The sequence below is a fragment of the Anabrus simplex genome, chromosome 6, assembly GCF_040414725.1.
Source record: "Anabrus simplex isolate iqAnaSimp1 chromosome 6, ASM4041472v1, whole genome shotgun sequence".
Classification (NCBI taxonomy): domain Eukaryota; kingdom Metazoa; phylum Arthropoda; class Insecta; order Orthoptera; family Tettigoniidae; genus Anabrus; species Anabrus simplex.
In genome coordinates, this window is record NC_090270.1 from 9,435,164 (window position 1) to 9,459,688 (window position 24,525).

The 24,525-nt window shown below is 38.9% G+C and overlaps 1 protein-coding gene across 1 annotated transcript in view; it reads right to left on the minus strand.

The window, feature by feature from the left end:
* Positions 1 to 24,525, minus strand: part of gw (trinucleotide repeat containing adaptor protein gawky) — a 475,910-nt gene that overhangs the window by 152,792 nt on the left and 298,593 nt on the right. The window contains exon 17 of the mRNA XM_067149652.2: positions 19,867 to 20,133. Within this exon, the coding sequence (XP_067005753.2) occupies positions 19,867 to 20,133 (267 nt within the window). The remainder of the gene's footprint in view (positions 1 to 19,866; positions 20,134 to 24,525) is intronic.

The following is a 24,525-nucleotide window of genomic DNA, read 5'->3' on the forward strand; positions in this document are numbered from 1 at the left end:
TCCTCGTCTTCGAATTGTGTGGGTTTTTTTCTTTCATTGCGTGAGGTTATGTTTGTCAGTGATTTATCCAAGTGCATTATTTGAACATTGTAAATGCACCCTGTTGGACACATTTCGGAAATAGTTCTTTCCATGGCATTTGAAAGGTTTAAAATGTGAATCGAGGTGATTGCATGTATTAATGGGTCTTAGAACACATTGTGACGCGGCAAGTGTTTACATGTCTGAAGTACGAGAGAAGTGCCATGGCGGGAAATCTTACAAGGATAGAGTCATAGGAAAGTTCGATTTTAAGGGCATCGGGTACTTTCTGTGTAAATACAAGGCATCTAAAATGCATACAGTATAGTACTCCAATGAATAAAGCACTTGCACATGGGAGCGAGCATAGATTTCTCCTCGTCTTTGCATCGTACTTTTTTTTCCCTTTCTTTCGTTACGTGAAGTTATGGTTGCCAGTGAGATATCCAAGTTCATTATTTGAATACTGTAAATGCACCTTCTTGGATACATTTTGGAAATAGTTCTCTTTTCATGGTTTATGAAAGGTATAAACTGTGAATCAAAGTTAACTGCATGCAGTAACGGACCTTAGAACATTTTGTAACGTGGCAAGAGTTGGTACGTCTGAATTGCGAATTGGCGGTTAATTCGAAATCACGTAATTCGAAGTCCGATTTTTGAGTCCCAACAACTTCGAATTAACGAGGTTTTACTGTACAAATGTTTATATGCACTTTCATCACTACGCCGTCTGGGATTATACAGTTTCCTGCGTCGGATATTCACAATTTGCACCATTAAATCAACCAGAAGGCAACACTAAGTCGTCACAGAACAAACTTCAAGCTGAGACTGGGTTGGTAAATCGTAAGCAAATGGAAGGTTGCATAGTACTAGCACATGCTAGGTTTTATTCATGTAGAATTCAGCATTTGCTGGAAAATTAAGCAAATGCTTGCTAGCAAGTTATTTATTTATTTAGCATTTGGCTGTACATATCAATATTAGTCAGGAAAAAACAATACGCATTTACATTATTTACAGTTTGACTTTCAAGTTGTTAATAAAGTCTATTACAGCTGGACCTGCATCAACAAAGTCACTGAAGTTGCCACTATAGGAATACATCAGGCAATCATTCACTATGTGCCATATGGTCTGTCTAGGAGCACCACAACTGCATTCTAGCGAAGGTATATGTCCCCACTTATAGAGAAGATCTGCACATCTGCCATGGTTTGTTCTTATACTGTTCAGTGCTGACCATGTTTTCCGGGGTAGGTGAAAGCCACTTGGTGGTGTTGTGATGTCTTGCAGCTGACAAGGAATGTTTTTTACAAATTCATCCTTCCAGGTTTGTAAGAGGTTGAAATTATTGTTCACCAGGTGTCTCGCTGTCTGGATGGAGGGGTTCTGCGAACGTAGACGCCTGGCTTCAGCAGCAATGATGTCCTGGTGTATTGGTAGCTGGTCGTTTGCATTTATCTTCTTATACTCCCGGAGTAAGGCGTGTTTTCGTTTAAGTTCCGCTGGTGGAATGCGACTCGGTGCTGGTAACCAGAATGTAGGTGTTGATTTTACTGTGCCAGATACAATTCTGATTGCCTGATTCAATTGGACATCGACAAGTTTGGTATAGCTGCTATTGAGCCACACTGGAGAACAGTACTCAGCTGTTGAGTAGAGAAGACTGAGGGCGGTGGTGCGTAAAGTGTCAGCTGACGAACCCCATGTAGTGCCACAGTTTCTGAAGTATGTTGTTTCTAGACTTCAGTTTTTCAGCCGTTTTCTGCAGGTGTTTCTGGAAGGAGAGGGTTCTATCTAATGTGATTCCCAGATAGTTTGCTTCATTGGTGTGGGTCAAGCGATTTTTACCCAGGTACACTTCTAGTTCACGATTAGCTAGCTTATTAAATTAAGTGGAAACATGTCACTGTAGTTTTGTTTGGATTTGGCTTCAGCCTCCATTTTCGGAAGTATTCTTCAAGAGTGCATAAGTCAGTAGTTAGGATATGTTCTGTGTTTTCGATCTGTCTATCATGAATAGCAATTGCCCAGTCATCCGCATAACCAAACTTTCTTGATATGGTTGCAGGCATGACAGAGATATAGAGGCTGAAGAGAAGTGGGGCCAAGACAGAGCCTTGAGGCAGCCCATTGTCAAGTTTCTTCTTATTACTGATGGTGTTTCCCAAAATTACTTGGAATCTGCGATTCGTTAACATGTTATCCACAAGTCTGGCTATTCTTCTACAAGGTATTGTGCGTAGGAGTTTACAGATCATGCCATGCCTCCAGACAGTGTCGTAAGCAGATGTCAGCTCAATGAATGCAACTGATGTCTTAAGTCTTTTCTGGAATCCGGCTTCAATGTGGGTGGTCAGTGATAGTACTTGATCGACACAGCTGCGATTTGGTCGAAATCCAGCTTGTTCCATAGGTACTTGCTCAAGAATTACAGAGCTTATCCTGTTGTACAGAAGTCTTTCCAGTAGCTTATACACTGTGCTGAGTAGTGCAATAGGTCTGTAACTTTGAGGTAAGTCATTTGGTTTGCCTGATTTCAATATGGCGATAACCTTTGTTCTTTTAAGTGCAGGAGGTATGTTCCCCTGTTTGCAGGATATCAGAGAAAAAGCGTGCAAGCCATACTTTTGCATATTTTCCACAATGAAGCAGGAATTCTGGGTGGATACCATCAAAGCCTGGAGCTTTACCCTTTTTAACATCTTTTAGTGCTTTTGAGATGTACTCTGATGTGAATGGACAAGATACTTCATTATCCTCCTGACACTTTGCTTTTAAGACTTTAAGCTCTCGTTTAATCTTGATGGTGTAATCTCTTTGCTTGGGTGCTTTTGATGTTGACACCATGTGTGAGGCTATAGTATCTGGACTGATGGTGCTGTTATCACGTAATATTTTGTTTCCACCTCCCAGTTTTCGAAAAAGGGACCATGCTTTCCTGCTTGAGTGTTTGAAGTTGATATCCTCGACGGTTTCAGTCCATTTCTGTCTTCTTGAGGCATCAAGGCTGTGCAGTAGTTCATTTGATATTTTATGGTCACCAGTTGTGAGGAACTCTTCATATAATTTTTTGCTGACTTCACTCCATCCAGGAATATACTCCTTCCAAAAACCTCTAGGAATAAACTTTTTTGCTATACTGGTCACTGCGCCCACAAATCTCTCATAATTTTCACTAACAGGTGGAATCCAACCCAGACATTTGTCAAGGTTCTCAGAAAATTTAGGCCAGTTTGCCTTTTGGAAATTCTATCGCGGTCGTGGAGTAGATGTGATAATGGGCACTTTCACACTTGTTTCAATGATGACTGGTCTGTGTTGACTGGGAGGAAAGGCACGTAGGACTTTGCGTGATGTTGGTAGGGGCAGACAGTTATCATCCGTTGATACAAAGCATAAATCAGGGTTGTAGTCCCGTTTCCATAAAGCTGATCTAAAAGTAGACAAGTCTTTCGCATAAAAAATAAGGTGCATGTGATATGCGTCGGCCCAGGTGACCAGAGCTTCGACACTGTCGTCATTAATACTATATTTCCATTCGGTGTGATGACTATTGAAATCACCAAGATAAACAGATGGATGTGGGTAAATTGGGACTACAGAAGCAGGCTACTGAACGGCAGGTGGTTTGGAAAACATTTATGACTTTTGTCCCACCTACATCCATGACAACGGTGTGGATGTCGTCGTTGGTGTCTGTAGAAATCAGATAGGCATTCTCTATAGTATTGTGAACATATGTAGATCATATCCTGGAACATTTCATCTTGAGTTTAGTTGGCCTATATCTTCTGTATGCGTTTCTTGAATGGCAATTACGTCAATGTTGTTTTCTAGAGCAATTTTAGATAAGTATTCTCCCTTTGCTCTGCTTATGCCTTCCACATTGATCTGTAACATATGGATACCAGGTCCAATTCTTCTGAAGTGTGAGTCCTTAGAAGGACTGTTTGTGTTAGATTTCCTCATGGTATTGATATGTAAATTGGCCAGGAGATCGCTAAGATTGTTTGGCTGCCAAAAGGGTGTTGCTCGCTTAGCGCCACCCAGGGGGCACGTGTAGGGTAAATACCAGTAAGTAAAGCAACTGCTAGATTATTTTATTCATACTTATTCCAGCATATGCTTACAAAGGAGGTAGCAAAAGCATTTGCTAGATTTTATGCATACGTCCCAATGTTCCCAATTTGGAACAGGATTTATAGTGAATTCTATAATTGATTTTCAAACAATATCACCAAGAATTGCAACTCTCACCTTTAAAACAATAAACAAAATTGACCCCAATTCTCAAGTAACAAGCTGAAAATTTAGCAGCATTGAACCCTCGTAAAAAACATGCTTGGGACGACAGAATGTGATGAAATTCATAAAAAGAGAGAGGCATGGTTAATGTTCGAAGCCCATAAATCAGAAAAAAATGCTATTAACCTAAAAAATATAAGGAACAAATTCTCGCAAAAAAAAAAAAAAAAAAAAATAAAGAAAAATTAAGAGAGAATTTCGTAAGGATAAAATAAACTCCATTGAAGTTAATTATCATAACATCAATTCTAGAGAAAATTTTTTGGAAGACAACTACAGAAATATGCTCCTCCTACATTAATGTTGAAAGATGAAAATGGAAAAATGGCACACAGCAGTAGTGAAAAGGCTGAGATTATGTAAAAAGCATTCAGTAAACTTTTGAACTATGAAGAACCTAAGGAACTATTACAAATTAATACAAATACTACCACAAAAACCAAATTTAATAACATGGACCCTCCGACATTTCAAGAATTAGAAAAAACACTAAAAGAACTTAAAAATTATAAAGGCATGCTGAGAAGACCAGGTTTTCGTAGAGATATGGAAATATTCAAGTAATACGGTTTAGATTTCCTTACACATGGCTTTAACAAAAATTTGGATCACTGAACAGTTTCCAGAACATTGGACAACGGCCTTAATACACCCTCTTCATTCATAAAAAAAAGAGAAGAGTAATCCGGATAATTATAGAGGATTGTCTATCTTGGACTGCATACACAAGAATTTTTCAAACATCTTACGTGGAAGGATTAAGATCAACTAGAAAAAGAGTAAGAATACCAAGGAGGCCTTAGACCCTGGAAAGTTGCGCTGAACAGATCACTATAAAATTAATAATGGCATACTACAGAAAACAGAACAAGCCAATAGGGCTCGGATGTTTAGGAAAAGTCATTATTTCTTTCTCTCTATTTTCTTGCCTGATTGGATTTTGATGCAAATTAGGTGATTGTCACAACTAATTTATCTTTGAATATAAGTGCATATTTTGGTTATTTTTTGTCATAAGGTCATATTTTCAGCTATTTTCGTAGAAATGTCATATTTCGGCATTAACGACAACTGTACATGTGAAAAAATCATCTTCAACTTACAGAATATGAACGAGTGTTCAAAAAACATGAATCTTGTCATACACTTCAATTCCATAAACGGAGAAGAATGAAAAACGTGTGAGAGTTTGCACTATAGGCCTTCCCACCGGACCATAATGTATCAAAAGACATCTACTTAATTCGTTTTGTGGTACTCAATTTAAACTTTAACACATTTGAATAATATTAATGAAATCTGGGCTTACACGTTCCAAAACATTTAAAAAATAGATTAATTTCTAGTTTTTTGTATTTCAAACCACCAATGCAGGGTGCAAACATGTTCTGACTTTCAAAATGTTGTGTGAATCAGGACTGTCAAACTCAATATGAAAGTAAGAATAAGGAATTTTGTGAACAAATGTGTATCAAAGGAATTGCCGTTTCGATTTTAATTTATTTTAAAATGGCCACATTTAGATTTCCGGTCATATTTTGTAATTTTTGTGGCATAATTAATCACATTTGAGGTCATATTTACTTGCTTATATGAGCTGTTTTTAGGTCTCGAACATCCGAGCCCTAGTAATAACATTTGTTGACTTTAGGAAGGCATAGACCTTCGTGTAAAAATTTTTAGAGAATTTTGGACTCCATCCTAAATTAATTAAATTGATATAACTTACTTTAACTAATGCCATATCAAAACAAAAGATTATAGAGGAGAGGTTTATGAACCATATTTGACTAAAACAGGTTTAACACAAGGAGACAGTTTATCACCATTTATCACCCGCCACCTTGTGAAAAGGTCGATTAGTAAAACTCGCACGTGACATAAAATCTAACGATTTTTGGCTTGATGAAAATAATAATACTCCCGGGCTACAACATACAATAATTCACGCTTTAAACAAGGTACTTCATGAAATCATATCTACTTACATCATAGGCCCATGATTTGTAGATGAACATATCAAGAAGAAATCCATGTTAAACGTGAATATTGGTAAAAACATAAATAACTGGACTTCCTTGATAAATTAATCAGATATGCGATAATTGAAAAAGGCTATACACAATAAAACATAACACAGGCAAGAAATAATACATGTCAGTTCTCGACTTTAAAGTCATAGCTCTAGCCTTTTTATATTGACTTATTTCCTGCGATTCCTTCAGGAGCATAGGGCTTCGATGAGTTTTCGCCAGTGGATTCTACTGCGGGCTATCAGACGTAGTTCTGCCCAGGTCTTTCCTGCCTCACTTGCCTTCTCCAATACGGACCTCTTCCAGGTATGCCGTGGTCAACCCTGCTTTCGTTGTCCCTGTGGATTCCATTCCAATGCTTGCTTCTCAATGGCTCCACCCTGCTTTCTCAATGTGTGTCCTATCCACCCCCACTTCCACTGTTTGATCTGATTTCCAATGGGTGTTTCCCCAGTCACTTCCCATAAGACATTTGTTACTAATCGCATCCAGTCAATGAACGTTTAAGATTCTGCGTAAACACCGGTTTACAAAGGTCTGCAGCATCTTCCAGGTCTCACATGCTTAGAGGAGGACTGACTTGACGTTACTGTTGAAGATCCTCAATTTCGTTCGTTGAGATATGGCACAGTGGATAGAGCTGCACAAATGCACCATTAGCCTCCCTTATGCGTGACTTAACATCCTCTGTAGACGGAAGGTGAAAACAATCTTAGTCGCTTTCTGGATCACCTTAATCGCCAGCACCCTTCCATTTGTTTCACCATGGAAATGGAATCTGACGGCAAAATACCATTTTTAGATGTTCTCGTCAAGAAGAAAGAGGATGGATCTTTAGGACACAGCGTTTATCGTAAGCCTACACACACCAATAGATATCTCCACGCAGATTCTCACCATCACACTGTCCAGAAACATGGTATCCTTAAAACTCTGACTACCAGGGCCAGGAGGATTTGTGAAGTGTCAGCTCTACAGGAGGAAATTAACACCTTCAGAACCACCTTTGAGACCAACGGTTACAGCAGAGCTTTGATCTCAACGGTTCTTAAATCGACACATAATCGGACGTCTGTTAAGAAAAAAGATGTAAAAGGAACTGCTTAGATAGATAGATAGATAGATAATGCCTTTATTGGTTTTGTTCCAAGAAGTGGATGTTCTTGCCCGCATAAAGCAATATCGCCCAAGAATTATCAGGGAGGCGGTTGAAATACGTAAACACCCAGATGATTTCAGCCGCGATACTGGCTACAACCTCACTGAATCATGGCTACCTATTATCAGAACCATTAGAGAGTAATGCTTTACTGTTGCCTTTCGTTGTCTCTATCTGGGGCTAAAATGGCGTCCCGTACATCTTAGGGCACCATTTCAAGTTCCTTGTTGCTTTCTCCTAGCAACCTGTTATGCATCGTTTCATTTTATCTGTGTCTCCTGATGAAGAAAGGCAAGGTTCCTTTCGAAACGTGTTGAGTGTGTTTTTATCATTAATTACACGGCATAAGCCCAAAAATATACCTCGTGAATAGTTACATGGGCCGTGAAAGTCTAAATGATAATAAACATTATCAAGTTAATGGGCAATGGAGAAAGCATCAAATAAACCAGTTTATAAGAAAACTGAACCAGTACTGAGCACAATTAGAAAAAAACGTATATCATTCTTTGGACACCTTATCAGAACACCTGACACCAGAATAATGGAAGAATTATGGAGTACGAATACTAAGATTAAATGGATCACGGAAATTAAGGAGGATATTAAAGAACTACATATAATAGACGATCTCAAAAATAAAACAGAAAAAATTAAGATAGAGAAGATACTTAAAAAAAAAAAAACCACACACACACAAGGCTACAGATCAAGATCAATAAAAGGTCTAACTGGAAAGGTAATTTCAACAGAAAAAAGTAAGGCACCATTTCTCTGAATGAAAAAATATTGGGCTGATAGAGCTGTGATAGGAAAATTGAAAGTTGGAAAGATTGAAAAATCCCAATTAAGAAGAGAGAAAAGAATTAAAGTATGGAAGTTGAAGGAGAAAAGCATACAAGAAGAATTTCAAAGGGAAATAATACCCTTGGTACCCAGGACAGAGGTGGGGAATGTTGAAGAGGAATGGAAAAGATTTAAGGAAGCACTGGTTGGATGTGCAGAAAAGGTGTGTGGTAGAACATCAGCAAATGTGAAAGACAAAGAAACACACTGGTGGAATGATAGGGTAAAGATTAAAGTGAAGGAAAAGAAAATGGCATGGAAAGCATGGAAAACATCTAAGACTGAAGAAAGTAGAAGAAAATATGTGGAGGCAAAGAGTTTGGCCAAGAAAGTAGTGGAGGAAGAAAAGAGGAAAGGCTGGGTCTCATTCACACAGAAATTGTGAGATGATACGCAGGGCAGCAAGAAATTACTGTATGGTATCTTAAGAAACAAAAAGAGAGATCAAGTAAACACCAGATTTGTAAAGGATGAAGGTAGCATAATTTTAACAAAGCCAGAAGAAATAACAATCAATCAATCAATCAATCAATACTGATCTGCATTTAGGGCAGTCGCCCAGGTGGCAGATTCCCTATCTGTTGCTTTCCTAGCCTTTTCTTAAATGATTTCAAAGAAATTGGAAATTTATTGAACATCTCCCTTGGTAAGTTATTCCAATCCCTAACTCCCCTTCCTATAAATGAATATTTGCCCCAGTTTGTCCTCTTGAATTCCAACTTTATCTTCATATTGTGATCTTTCCTACTTTTATAGACGCCATTCAAACCTATTCGTCTACTAATGTCAATCCACGCCATCTCTCCGCTGACAGCTCGGAACATACCACTTAGTCGAGCAGCTCCTCTTCTTTCTCTCAATTCTTCCCAACCCAAACATTGCAACATTTTAGTAACGCTACTCTTTTGTCGGAAATCACCCAGAACAAATCGAGCTGCTTTTCTTTGGATTTTTTCCAGTTCTTGAATCAGGTAATCCTGGTGATGGTCCCATACACTGGAACCATACTCTAGTTGGGGTCTTACCAGAGACTTATATGCACTCTCCTTTACATCCTTACTACAACCCCTAAACACCCTCATAACCATGTGCAGAGATCGGTACCCTTTATTTACAATCCCATTTATGTGATTACCCCAATGAAGATCTTTCCTTATATTAACACCTAGATACTTACAATGATCCCCAAAAGGAACTTTCACCCCATCAACGCAGTAATTAAAACTGAGAGGACTTTTCCTATTTGTGAAACTCACAACCTGACTTTTAGCCCCGTTTATCAACATACCATTGCCTGCTGTCCATCTCACAACATTCTCGAGGTCACGTTGCAGTTGCTCACAATTTGTAACGTATTTATCACTCTATAGAGAATAACATCATCCGCAAAAAGCCTTACCTCCGATTCCACTCCTTTACTCATATCATTTATATATATAAGAAAACATAAAGGTCCGATAACACTGCCCTGAGGAACTCCCCTCTCAACTATTACATGGTCAGACAAAGCTTCACCTACTCTAACTCTCTGAGATCTATTTTCTAGAAATACAGCAACCCATTCAGTCACTCTTTTGTCAAGTCCAATTGCACTCATTTTTGCCAGTAGTCTCCCATGATCCACCCTATCAAATGCTTTTGACAGGTCAATCGCGATACAGTCCATTTGACCTCCAGAATCCAAGATATCTGCTATATCTTGCTGCAATCCTACAAGTTGAGCTTCAGTGGAATAACCTTTCCTAAAACCGAATTGCCTTCTATCGAACCAGTTATTAATTTCACAAACATGTCTAATATAATCAGAAAGAATGCCTTCCCAAAGCTTACATACAATGCATGTCAAACTTACTGGCCTGTAATTTTCAGCTTTATGTCTATCACCCTTTCCTTTATACACAGCGGCTACATTAGCAACTCTCCATTCATCTGGTATAGCTCCTCTGACCAAACAATCAAATAAGTACTTCAGATATGGAGTGCGAGTATGGCGGCGTGTGCAGAAGTGACGCTGAGTGTTATGCGCAGTATTATTATATTTTTGGTGGTAAAGAGTGCAGTGCAATACTCCAAAAGTGCTACAATCGCTTCAGATAACCCTCCTGGATACCTGGAAAACATAATTCTATTGGAAAAACTATTGGTGAGTGAAAAATGTAGTCTTAACGGTTTGACGTGGTGCAGTGCTGAAAGTCTGGGGATGGCAGCCATAGGTCGGCCTCGGCGAAGGGACGGGAGCGGTGTTGTCAGACTGCCTGTAGATATCAGATCAAAAATTAGATGTATGGCTTTTCAGGCGTTTGCTCTATTAACCAGCATTTCGTCTTAGGTCTGACACTAGACTCGTCAGAGTGGGATGTGTCAGATCCTACCCACTTATGCTGGGGTGTATGCAGGTGAACTTATCAGAAGCCTCTTATGTGGCACAGTCTGATAACTGCATACGGGAGATAAAACTCCACAATGGAATTAATGCCCGCCTAGCAATTCCAAATGGTAATTCTAAATTCCCATGGAGGGAATTAGATATTTTTCCACCAATAGAGCATATCAAAAATCAGATCAAAAATTAGATGTATGGCTTTTCAGGCGTTTGCTCTATTAACCAGCATTTCGTCTTAGGTCTGACTGTGCCACATAAGAGGCTTCTGATAAGTTCACCTGCATACACCCCAGCAAAGTGGGTAGGGTCTGACACATCCCACTCTGACGAGTCTAGTGTCAGACCTAAGACGAAATGCTGGTTAATAGAGCAAACACCTGAAAAGCCATACATCTAATTTTTGATCTGATTTTTGATATGCTCTATTGGTGGAAAAATATCTAATTCCCTCCATGAGAATTTAGAATTACCATTTGCCTGTAGATAGTCAGCCACTGCTGTGCTTGGCACTTGCCCTAAGTGGGGACATCGAACTAAACCCGGGTCCACAACAGTGCACAATTTGCGGAGATAGTGGTAGGAGGAATCAATTATTTGTCCACTGTAATGATTGCTCGCTAAAAGGCCATAGAACCTGCGCAAATGTCTCAGTGTCTGAATTCAGAAAAATAAAGAACGGTTCCCGTACATGGTTATGCTGGAAGTGTGAAATGCCGCTGTTATCAGACTCGTTCTTTACAGTTACCAGTGATACGCCCAGTGACTTAGTGAATAATTCTAAATGTACATATGTAAATAAAAATATATCACTTTTTGCCTTCAATGCGCGCAGTATTATGCGACCTGGACGGTTACAAAATATCCACGCATCGCTTGAAAGCCTTGTCCCGACCATCGTATGTGTCAATGAGACGTGGTTGTCTAGCAAAATTAATGACTCAGAAGTGTTCCCTGACTCGCTGATATTGTTCCGTAAGCACCGAACCAACCGCTCTGCAGAGGGAGTTCTAATTGCAGTCAGGCCAGAATGTAATCCAACTCGAGTTCATCACCTGGAGACAGCAGCCGAAGCACTGTGGGTGGAAGTGACGTGCAACAAACGCAAATTCCTTATTGGATCAATTTATCGCGCCCCTAAGTCGTCGCCGGAAATGAACGATGAACTAATCCTCTCTCTCGAGCGTGTGCAACATGTACAACAAAATTATGATGCCATTTATATTGTCGGTGATTTCAACTTAGAAATTACGTGGTCCAGAAATGCTGCACCTGTTCCAAATAACCCCCTCGCCAATAAATTCCTTTCCGCTTTCTATGATTTATTCCTTCATCAGTTAATGTTCGAAGCCACGCGTATTACGCAAACAACACGTTCAACCCTTGATCTTTTCCTAAGTAATATACCACAGTCCGTCCAATCTCTTAATACTATCCCTGGATTCTGTGACCATCAGGCAATCCTCGCAACACTGACCCATATAAATCCATCCCCCAAACTCCATACCAGAACAGTTTATAATTTTTCCCGAACAAACTGGAACGATCTATCCACTTTACTATCCAACCGCCTCCCCGTTCTCACCTCAGATTTCACCGGCAGTACTGACATAAACAAGATATGGAACGACTGGAAGAAAATTTTCTTTCAATGCGTAGAAGAAACCACACCAACAGTAAATTTAACCAGCAGACGGAAATCTCCATGGATTACCAAGGAGATAGTGCGAGAAATTTGAAGAAGGGACCGCCTGTACCAGAAATGGAAAAGAAATCCAACCGATTATGAGTGGGAGAAATACAGGCTGGCTAGGAACAAGGCTAAACAATCTATCAGAGATTCCTACGATTCTTACATCCACAGTCTCAACACCAACTCCAAGGAACTGTGGGCTCTTCTCAGAAGTAAAGGTTGCAACAGAGCTCCATCTGTATTTAAACAACGGTGCGGCAGTCTCAACACCACAAGAAATTGCAGACACCATCAATAGGAAATTTAAAAGTAACTTCTCCATCCCTACTGAGGAAGAGAACATGCTATATTCAAGGACAACATCTACCCCTCTCTTCCCTCTAACCAACCTGTATTTCTCAACGAATGAAGTAAAGGAGAGCCTTCTGAAAACAAGACCTCATGCCGCGACCGGGCCGGACCGAGTGCCAGCAAGAATTCTCAAGAATTGTGCAGTCGCCTTGGCGCCCTCGCTTTGCGCTCTCTTCAACTATTCCATTAATACCGGGTCTGTACCTTTGGAGTGGAAAGAAGCCAACGTAGTGCCAGTTTTCAAAGATGGAGATAAGGAAAACGTAGATGATTACCGGCCAGTTTCTATAACATCAGGGGTCTGTAAATGTATGGAACGTCTAGTTGCTAAATGTATGTTGGATTTTCTCAAGGAGAGAAACCTGCTGAACTCAAACCAGCACGGCTTCATTCCGGGAAAATCCTGCACAACACTTCTAACAAAAGTCATTGATGACTGGCAGTTCTCTTTGGAGCAGACTGATGTCTCACAAATAGACTGTGTGACTCTGGACTGGAGCAAAGCTTTTGACCAGGTGTCACATCAAAGACTTCTGTTAAAACTTAGCAACTACGGCATTCAGGGTAAACTGCTGTCATGGTTGAGGTAATTTTTGGTGGGTCGAACGCAATGTGTTGTGTACGGAGGAGCCAAATCAGACCAAACCACAATTACTTCTGGAGTAATTCAGGGCAGTGTGATAGGGCCCCTCCTGTACACGATTTATGCTCTCGACTTACCGGATTGTGTAAATTCGACCATGGCGCAGTATGCCGATGACACAGTCATTTACAGAGCCATGAAAAACAGTGATGATATTGTACAATTCCAATCGGATCTGGATAGTATAGCTCTGTGGTGTGAGGTAAATAGATTGTATATAAATATCAAGAAGTGTAAATATATAAGACTAAGCAGAGCTAAACAACCACTCCAGAACCAACCTACTCTATGTGGAATCCAACTGCCGACTTCTAACTCCATCAGACTGCTCGGTATTCACATTACTGACAATCTGAAATGGAATAAACACGTGGAGGAAGTGAGGTGTAAGGCATACCGGGCGCTAGGTTTCGTCAGTAGATGTCTCTCGGGAGGAAGAAGTAAAGCCCTACGAACGGCTTATATTTCCCTTGTGCGGCCCATACTATTATATGGCCTTCCTTCCTGGCATCCAACTACAACGGAAAATATGAGGAAACTAGAAGGTATCCAGCGACGAGCAGAACGTTTAATTAACAAACACATCCCCTTAAATACAGCCAGGTCATTGCCACCAGTGAACTCGCTATGTACACAAATAGATGTAGCCTTCCTTAGGAAATCCCTGACAGATCACACACACCTCTCCCCTTTCCACTGCCTGCAGCTCAATTACCGCTCTGTTAAAAGAGGCCAAGGAGTTACTCTTGTCCCTCCCTTCGCTAGAACAACCTCATATTTAAATGGGTTTTACTCAAGGGCTGCTCGTACGTGGAACCTTATACCATCTGAGGTAAAGCTACTTCCTCTTCCTCACTTCCTCCGCGAAGTAAAGAAAATGTATATGTAAATATAAACCTATATGTGATGTATATAACTTGTATAAATTAGAATTGCAAGAAGGATGGGTGCAAGTACAGGTGTATGTGGGCGAATGTGTATGCGTGCGCGGGTGTGAGTGGTTGTGAGTGAGTGTGTATACAGGGGTCTGAGTGAGGGTATAAATGGCTGGGTGTTCTTACTCTAATATTTTCAGGATAAATCAAGATAATTATTATTCTAAGGGTAGAGTGTTTGTAGTGTAAATATGTAAATTTAAAATTGTCTACATAAGTTTGTATGTAAATATTCAGTAGAGTTTATGTACACATGTGGAGATGGAGGCACTTCCGTGTATGTGGGGCTTGCCCTTTCTCCATCTACCACCCCTAAATTGTACATGTACAATTTAAGGAACATAAATAATAATAATAATAATAATAATAATAATAATAATAATAATAATAATAATAATAATAATAATAATAATAATAATCCATTGTCTTTAGTATATCTCCAGAAATCATATCAATTCCAGCCGCTTTTCTAGTTTTCAACTTTTGTATCTTATTGTAAATGTCATTGTTATCATATGTAAATTTTATAACTTCTTTGGCCTTAGTCTCCTCCTCTATCTTGACATTATCCTTGTAACCAACAATCTTTACATACTGCTGACTGAATACTTCTGCCTTTTGAAGATCCTCACATACACACTTCCCTTGTTCATTAATTATTCCTGGAATGTCTTTCTTGGAACCTTTTTCTGCCTTAAAATACCTATACATAAGAAATAGATGGAGAGAGTATTTTCAGAAGCTGCTGAGCATAAGAACGGATGGCAGTCATTCAATGGACGACCAGGAAAGGCAATTAGTTGATGAAGAAATGGATAAAGAAATTACAATGAATGAAATTGAAATGGCAGTAAGAAAGATGAAGAATGGAAAAACTGCTGGAATAGATAAAATTTCAGTGGAGATGATAAAGGCAGCTGGAGCTGTAGGCCTGCAGTGGTCATATCGGGTTCTCAGGAATGTCTGGGAGAATAAGGAGGTCCGTGAGGATTGGCAAAAAGGAATAATCATCCCAATTTTCAAGAAAGGTGATAAGAAAGTTTTGAAGAACTACAGGGGAATTACTCTAATATCCCATGTTGCTAAGATAATGGAAAGGATACTGGAAAGTAGAATTAGGTTGAGGGTTGAGAATCAGATACGGGAAAATCAGTTTCGTTTCAGAAGTGGAAGGTCAACAATAGAGCCCATTTTCATTATGAGATAACTAATGGAAAAGCATTGGGAGTACGGGAATGATATGGTGATGACATTCATTGATATTGAAAAGGCATATGACAGTGTCCCTAGGACGAAAGTTTGGGACAGTCTAGTGCAAAAAGGAATTGGACGGGGATTAATAAAAATGATCATGGCATTGTATAAGGAATGTTGTAGTTGCGTGCAAACACAAGTTGGTTCAAAATAACTAGTGGGCTGAGACAGGGAAGTGTTCTATCACCAATCCTGTTTACAATAGTAATGGATGACATCACGAGAACAGCAAAAGCAGCATATGGAGGAAGAGAAATGAACATGATGTTATTTGCAGATGATATTGTGATTTGAGGAGAAGACGACAGGAAGGTTCAAGAACAGTTGAATGTGGTAAATGGGAAGATTGAAGAATGTGGATTGAAAATAAGTGTAGAAAAGAATAAAACTCTTGTTATGACTAGAGGGGAGAAAGAAGGGAAAGGTCAGATTAGACTTGCATACAAGCCCCTGGAAGTAGTGGAAACGTTTAAATACCTGGGGAGTGAATTAAAGGAGAATGCTTGACTGGATGCTGAGATTAGTAAAAGGATTCAAGCTGGAAGTTGTTTCTATCATAGTGTAAGAAATATGTTATGGGACAAAGATGTGCCAACGGAAGCAAAGGATACTATGTACAAGATGTATTACGTACCCATAACAACTTACGGAGCAGAAACTTGGACAATGACAAAGAAGGATGAGAGTCGAATACAGGCAGCCGAAATGAAATTCTTGAGGAATATGATACAGAAAAGTAGACGAGACAAAATAAGGAATGAGAAAATCCGGGAAGAAATTGGAGTGGAAAAAAATGAATGATAGAATAGAGAAGAGCCGACTAAGATGGTTTGGGCACATAAAGCGAATGAGCGACGAAAGAATGCCAAAAAAGGTGATGCAAATGCAAATCCAAGGAAGGATAGGCCGTGGGCGACCACGATTGAGATGGAAGGATACCATCCAACGCAGCATTATAGAAAGAAACCTGGACTGGGACACAGTGTTGGAGGAGGAGTGGTGGAAAGACCGAAGAAAGTGGAGAGGAACCATATTTGCCCCTACCCAGCTACAGCTGGATAAAGGGAAATTATGATGATGATGAGAAAATCAAGAAATCCTTTGTATAATTGACTAAAGTGGTCCAATGTAAAATAAATAAAATAAAATTTTCTTTAAAAAATTCAGAACCGAATGTTTTAAAATAAAATACTATTTTCTTTAAAAAATTTGGAACCAAATGCTTTTGGAACTCACAAAATAAATGTCAGTAATATATTGTACTGTAAAGTTGAAAGTTATTCATTGGATCTTTGGTTGAGTAACTATTTTGTGGACATTGTTTTTTCTTATTTGTTGTGGGCATCATTGCATTTTGTTTTGACGTTTCTTGTATTTCACCTGACTGCAACTGTTTTGAATGTTGAGCATAAAACATATGCTTGCCATGACAATAACTGTGAGTGATTTGCGATCGGTGTTTCACAAGGGTCCATCATAAAAGTTGTGTCTAGAGAAAAGGATCAATTTCTTTTGCATTATCTAATGTGTTTTCTGGTGATTCGATCATATCCTGTTGTGGATACACACTGGTATACTCTTTGATGAACATAATTGTGGAGATTATTTATTTTAAAATGTGTGATATCAATATTAATGTTATTTCATCCTACTATTTACATCTTTGGCTTAACATTTTAACTTCTTGGTAATATCTACTTGCCCATGAGTAGAGATTAGTCATTCTAAATAATTCCTAATTTTTGTTCTTCTATAATTATTTAATGTTTTCACTATAACTTAATTTATTTTAAGTTATTACACAATTTAATACATCCCGAGACACTATGCAGGGTAATATATTTCGGTTCAAGTAATTTCAAAGCATTTTCAAAAGAAATTATTTATCGATTTGAATATTTAATTTCGTGAGGTGTGAAAATCTGTGACCACTTCCAATCTGGGATTTTATATAAAATGAATTTGGATGTCAATTGACATTTATTTTGATTTTTTCATGAATGATAACTTGCATTAATCTTTGTTATTTTCTTAAAAAGAAGAATACATTAATTAAAAGGTCGAAACCTTAAAATACGGACGGGTGTATTTATTTATCTCTAGTACTGTATTTAAATCACACTTTCACAGTTTTGTGTTTTCGTACAAAAAAAAAAAAAAAAAAAAAAAAAACATGTAATCGCAGGTATGGATTAATTAATTTTGTGCGCTGTTGGATTTCCCATTTTTGAAGTTTCCGCACTAAGATAAGGAAAGTGATTTGTTTTACTTTCTTCCTGGGATTTACTTGTGCACTTCTTATCCTTGCTCTTACTAGTCATGAAATTGTTTCTTATTTGGTGGGTTTCTGTGATCTTTAAGGTTAATTTGGGATTATTCCTGATTTTATTCCTGTTAGTCTTCTGATAGTTTGGAATTTCCCTTATATGGAGGGAGTGGTACAGAACCAGCCCTAACAGACACCTTTCTTCAACCGACATCTCTCTACACGGACATTTTTCCACGGAAATGATTTTATTGTACGTAAGATGTGTTAAACAGGACATTTTCTTTCTCCTAAAATCATTCGGCGGACATATGGGAATTCCTTTTGAATGTTTGTACTACTTTGAGTCCAAGGAGGAAAAGAGGGAAAGGAACTTATACATAGGAATGCTGAAATACGCACAAAGTTATTTCTTCTGCATAGGGCTCTTTTTTGTTGGGGTCATCTTGCATTCTAATAGATGTACATTCTGGGAATTCTAGCTGTCCGGAAATGCTGACAATGACTTTTTACTCACAAGTTACGGAGGGCTTTTCCAGCCTAACCTTACAGCATTACATTTATAACTCAGAATGTTGCTGATAAAATCGAGGTCAGATAATTCAGTTCAACTTGACAAGGAAGAGATTTTCTTGTGTTGATTGTTGAGAGAAATACTGTAACATTTCAATCACCCAGTAAATATGAATAGGAAGGACAAGCATGCCTAGATCGAGACAAGGAAACGCAATTACAGAAACTGCAACAGGACTTTCAGTGAGAAAAGTTTACTGCGGGCAAACTCAAACACAACTAGGAGGAAAAAAAATATTTAAGCATGTAGGAGGAAGATAAGAATTGGGGAGTGTTAAGAATGCGGGAATCAAATTTCGCTAAAGTGAACATTGCAGTGTATGAGTGGTTCAAATGTATTCGAGCAAAGGAATTGTGAGCGAGTGGGCCAATGTTCCGAGATAAAAATGTCTTCCCTATTCTAGACACTGTTCTTGCCCTATAAAGTTCCCAGTTGCCAGATGCGGTGATCTTACATAAAGTCCTTCCTCTCATGTCTTCTACACGTTGTTCTAAAAATACAGTTGAACATCTCATCTTCCGATGCCACCCTATCCTTGTGTTTACGCTATTGTATGTTCCTATTTTTAACTATGTATACAACTTGATTCATCACTAGTTTTGTTCCTTTCCTTTAATTATGTTGGGTTCCTTCTCTCCTTTTGTCTCTTACCACTGCATTCATCTTTGTTTACCTTCTCTTTTCCTCCACCAAATTGTACACTTCCCACACCCAGACTGAAGGTCAGTAATTAATATTCATGGCCGTCCTCCTGACGAAGCAGGAAAGGACAAATGAGCTTGTCAGGAGCAGTGAAGAAATCGATGCAGAAAACTGGAATTGACGAGGAAGAAGTCGATCTATCAAAGTGGAGATTGTCCACGTCTCCTTTTTGTATCGCTACCTCTTCCAATGGTGACCTGTGATTGTCTTTTCCCTATTTCGTATTCCTTTTTTTTTTTTACAATTTGCTTTATGTGCTTTATGACGACTATGGGGTGGGAAAAGGCTAGGAGTGGGAAGGAAGGTACAGCCCGGTGTGAAAATGGGAACCTATATTCAGGGCTGCCAAAAGTGCGGTTAGCTTATCAAAAACCATTTGAAATAGTGCCCGGGTTAAATCTGCCTTGTCAATGCACTTTCTGTTAATGAACCTTCGTTCACATGTTTCGAGAACAATAAACATTCTATAAATAATACGATCACTGATGAGAACGTTTATTGTTCTGAAAACAAGTACGATGAAAGAATAACGTTCATTAACAAGAAATATATTGACAAGGCGGATTTAACCAGAATACTCAGTTAAATAGTCTTTAATGAGTTTATACAACCGAATACATAAATAAAACAGCACCTATTATGGTAAAATTTGTCAACAGTGGGATTAACCACCCTTTCCTATTCATAAAACTCACCTGATGATTGAGATATCCCGCCTGCACTGCCATCTGGATCTGCTGCACAAGCATTCGCAGCTGAGTAGCAGAAGGCTGGTTCTGAGGTGTGCGTGGCGCCTGGTTGAAAGGGGCTGGCTGTTGAGTTGGGGGCTGTTGAGGAGGAGGCTGCTGGGTGAGTATCTTCTGAACAACAGCGGGACTAATGCTATTAATACTGGCCAGACTAGGATTAGCATTATTGAGGTTGTTGAGAAGACTAGGGGCATTGCTCACACCACCAGGACCCTGGAAGTAACACACATATAGGTTAGAAAATAACGCACAACAAGAAGAAGAGTATAGGGACTGCAGTGAGGTTTGGTGTCTAGTGAAGTATTGTTCTGTAGTGCACTGTGTATGATGTGCATCAATTATTCGTTATTTCTTCTGCTTCGTTCGAATGAGCCTCCATTGGACCACACTTGTTCAACTGTTTGGCTTTGATCTTTGCCCAGTATTGGAGAATTTTCCTTTCATCTGTCGAGGCGGAACCTTTCTTCTGGAGTTTTTCCTGATATCCATGGATTTCTTCCAGGGTATGTCGTACAGGCCGTCTATCTTGAAGATCTAATGTTCTCAGTTCTCAGTTTTCAACCACACCATATCATTTTATGGTACGTTTACTTTTTCTGATGTCTTCACGTTCCAAGCGAACTCTTGTATCTTATCTATGAACTATTACTCTTTCCCATCATGCGTAGTTTCTATGTAATCTTTCCCTATTCCGGCAGATGGCATCTCATACGATAGGATAAGTCAAAGCATTTCTTTTCTGCCCCGTCTTGTTGGATCATCTTTCCGGTTGGTGGTTGGAAGATTTTTGACTTGAGAAGATGGAAGGACTGGATTTCCAAGTCGCCTTTGTGGCATATATTTTAAGAAATTCAAGATGCCTTTGTACACATCTCGACCTTATGAGTATGTTAATTGCTTATATAATCGAGGTATTTATTTTTCTTTAATTTTTTTTTGGGTTAGAAAGGCTTCCCTCATTACGTGTTTTTTTAAAATTTATTCGTGTGTTAACCTTGATTTTCTTTTACTGATCCAATATGTTTGTTTTGTGAACTGAAGGTAACAGATTCATGTGTGTGTATGTGATTGTTTGCTGTGTGCTGGCAGACATTTTTCTCAGGTCGCTTCATTAACATTCTGCTTGAGCTCATATTGTATTATTTTATTGCGTGTTCTGTATAATTCATGTCAATTTCATAGATCTGGTATGAATTCAAGCTAACTACACGATTTGCCTGCTTCTGTGTGTTTCAGTGTTGGAGACACTTTGTCTCTTTGATGGACCACTTTCTGGTTCATATTGTCCGAGCTCGAGAGCGGTTGTTTATTTTATTATATGCTGTACGTTGACGCTCTTATAGATCCCTTTATTTGCGACGACCTGACCCCTTGGTCTCTATGCGAGCGTGGGTGGTTCTGCCGCTTTATTCGTGATACCTTTTGTGCCTAATTTATTTATTGCTTGTTTCACATTGCCGTCATTGGCTTTCCTTACCTATTTTCTAGTTTAATATGTTTTATTCCTTGACGGTTGCCTTTCCATATTTTTGTTGTTTTGCGTGAAACCATGGTAACTGCCCGTTTTCCCCCCCTTTTTTTCTCCTCTCTCAGATTGAATTTTAAAAGCTCGGTGCACCCTTCCCTCTTCTCCCATTTCATGCTCCTTTTACGTTATGTGATTGTATTCTCTGGGGACGTGATTTTATTGTTGGGAGTCTTTGTGTCTTAACTAAGGAATTGAATGAGAGTATGGTATGATGAGATGCTATTACTCTCTAAACTTATGACTGTCTTGACCTGACGTGCTACAAAGAAATGTTTTGTACCCACCTAAATTCATATTCTTCAACCAATTAATATAGATGCCAAATCCTTATACCAAACTTTTTGTCACGTCCTTTACAAAGGTAAGCGTGTGTGAAGATACTATTATCATTGAGTCTGGTGTATTTTAATCACGGGCCACATCATATTGATATTACCCATTTGATTTTTGGTCCCCTTGTTTTACTTATACTATTTTCTTTTGATTTTTACTCCATAATGAATTTACATTCTTACCCTTATTACTGTTATGTTTTTGTTTCTTTGCGTCTCATATGTTTTTTATCTGTAAGAGGCCCGAGTCCAGTTCCTGGCGGTTTACTTTTCGCTAGTTTTGACCGAATCCACTGCACTGGGTCTTCGTCGCGCTCTTAGTGTCAGTTCAATTTCTGTCAGCCAAGACGTCCGAACCTTCTTGTTCTGCCAGAAGGTGACTGGTCAGTCTTACTATATGCCCACAAAAAGCTACTTTCCTTTTCCTAGCACAATCAGAGCCCCTCCCTGTACGTTCGTAGAGCTTGGAATTGTGCCGCCTGCGGAATTCATCATCTTCCTTTACCGGACCTAAGATCTTCCTGAGACTTTTCCTCTCTCCGATTTCGAATTTCTCCAGCAGACCTCTTCAGTTCAATGAAAGACACTCCATGGCATACAGAGTTTCTGGTCATATGATTGACGTGTAGTGCTTCAGTTGACAGGCATTTTTTTGTTGTGTTCTTTGCCAGTCGATAGGCCAGTTCCAACTTGACTCTCGTGAATAATGATGCTCTTTCTGATATGCTGGGTTCAATCCATTCGCTAAGATACTCGTATTGTTCTTGTATCCAGCGAATTGGAAATCAGTGCCATGTCGTCAGCAAAGGCCAGGCAATCTACAACCAGCCCTTCCTTCTTATGACCCAGGTATATCCCAATCTGAACACTCAAGGTGGTCAGTTCTTTGTGCCATTCTCTCACAACCTTCTCAAGTACACAGTTGAAGAGAAGGGGAGGAAAGTTCATCCCCTTGTCCCACCCCCGTTTTTATCTCATAGCATTCCGAGAACTCGCCTCTAAATGTAAACGTAGAATGGGTGTTAGTCAAAGTTTCTAATCCCAGTTCCTGGAAATTTTTATTAAGTGTTTCTCTATCAACGGAGTCGTAGGCCTTCCAAACATCAACAAAGGTTTCTCATTTTTGGAGTCTGCAAGTACAGTTTTAAGGTTGAGGATCAGCTCAGCACAAGATCGGCTCTTTCTGAAGCCTCCTTGATATTCTCTGAGTTGACTGACCAGTTTAACTTCTGCCCTTGTTAGTAACGACTTTTATGTTACCGGGACGAGACAAATCCCATGGTAGTAAAGTCTTGTTTCTTGTGAAGTGGATGAATCAAAGCTGAGGTCCAATAAAAGTGGTAAGTTCTCAGTTTATCGGATATTCTGTATAATAGAGTTTGAGGGATGTTCCACCATTCAACACAATGTAAAATATTTTAAATTTATTAAACGAAGACAAGTTTCGACTCACTTGGAGTCGTAATCACTTCTAGTTGAATATCAAATCAAGGGGAATCATCATTAGGGTAGCCTACATTCAACTCGATTGGTTGACATAAGACATCATAATAAAATTATACACATAATGGCTATTGCCTAAAAACAACTCAATGGGTTGCAAAACATACACCTTGAATTGTAACGTACACATGATATGCAATACTTGGAACTTAAAGTTTTTAGTTCTGGTTTAAAATGTCGTGTGTTCTTGGAATGGAACGCTGGAAACATATGCATTGGTTGAAAATATACACTCGACATGAAACACAATATATAATGATATGAAACACACAGTTGGTCTTGTTACAATCTACACACATTGACTTGAAAATTTATACATTGGCATGAAACACATGGACTTTAAGAATGTTCTTGGATTTGGGTTAAAAAATACTGTTGTATGATTGCAGAACTCAGAAGAGACTTATCAGTCTTGCCACAATCATCTTGAAAACATGTGAACCTTTGAAACAAAACTTAATGACTAATTATACCACACAATCACATGAAACGTTTGGTAATTTACGAAAGTTCTTGGATCTGAGCTAAAACACTGCACGTGAGTTTGAAGAACGCGGAATAGACTTGTTTCTTCTTGTTTCTGACACATGATTCAGTATGTCCTATGAGTGGCTGAAGCAATTTGCTTAAGTATTTAGCCAGAGCATACGTAGGAGAACCTATCGCACTAACAATAGGTCAGAGGGGAACATCTTTTTTAAGGACCTTCGACAGTCCATATAATCTAGGTGGCATTGCATCTCCCGGGGACAGATGTTTAACCTTCTCTTTTGGAATTGCAGATTGCCTTAAGAGCTTCACGGTGGCATAGGATACACGAGTGGTGGGGTCACGTGAGCTCAGTCTGTAAACAGGCTCCGACAATATAGCCGAGATGTTATTCTTATACTCGTCAGTGTCCATAACCACTGTTGCATTACCCTTATCAGCTGAGATAATGGTCAGTTCAAAATCATCTCTAAGATCCTTCAGAGCTCCCCTTTCGCCTCTTATTAAACTGTTAAATTGGGCACGAGTACGGATATAATAAACATTTTATCGAAGGAATAAAGTCTGACATCGACTTTCCACTACCCTCACTAAAGAAGAAAACTAACAAAACCTTATTTTCCACTACCACTTAATAATCCACCAATACACCAGAATTCCAACATTTTCAAAAAAACATGATATAAAAATATCTTTTAAAACAGACAATAATAATGCATCAATTTTACAACACAAACTCAATTATTATTATTA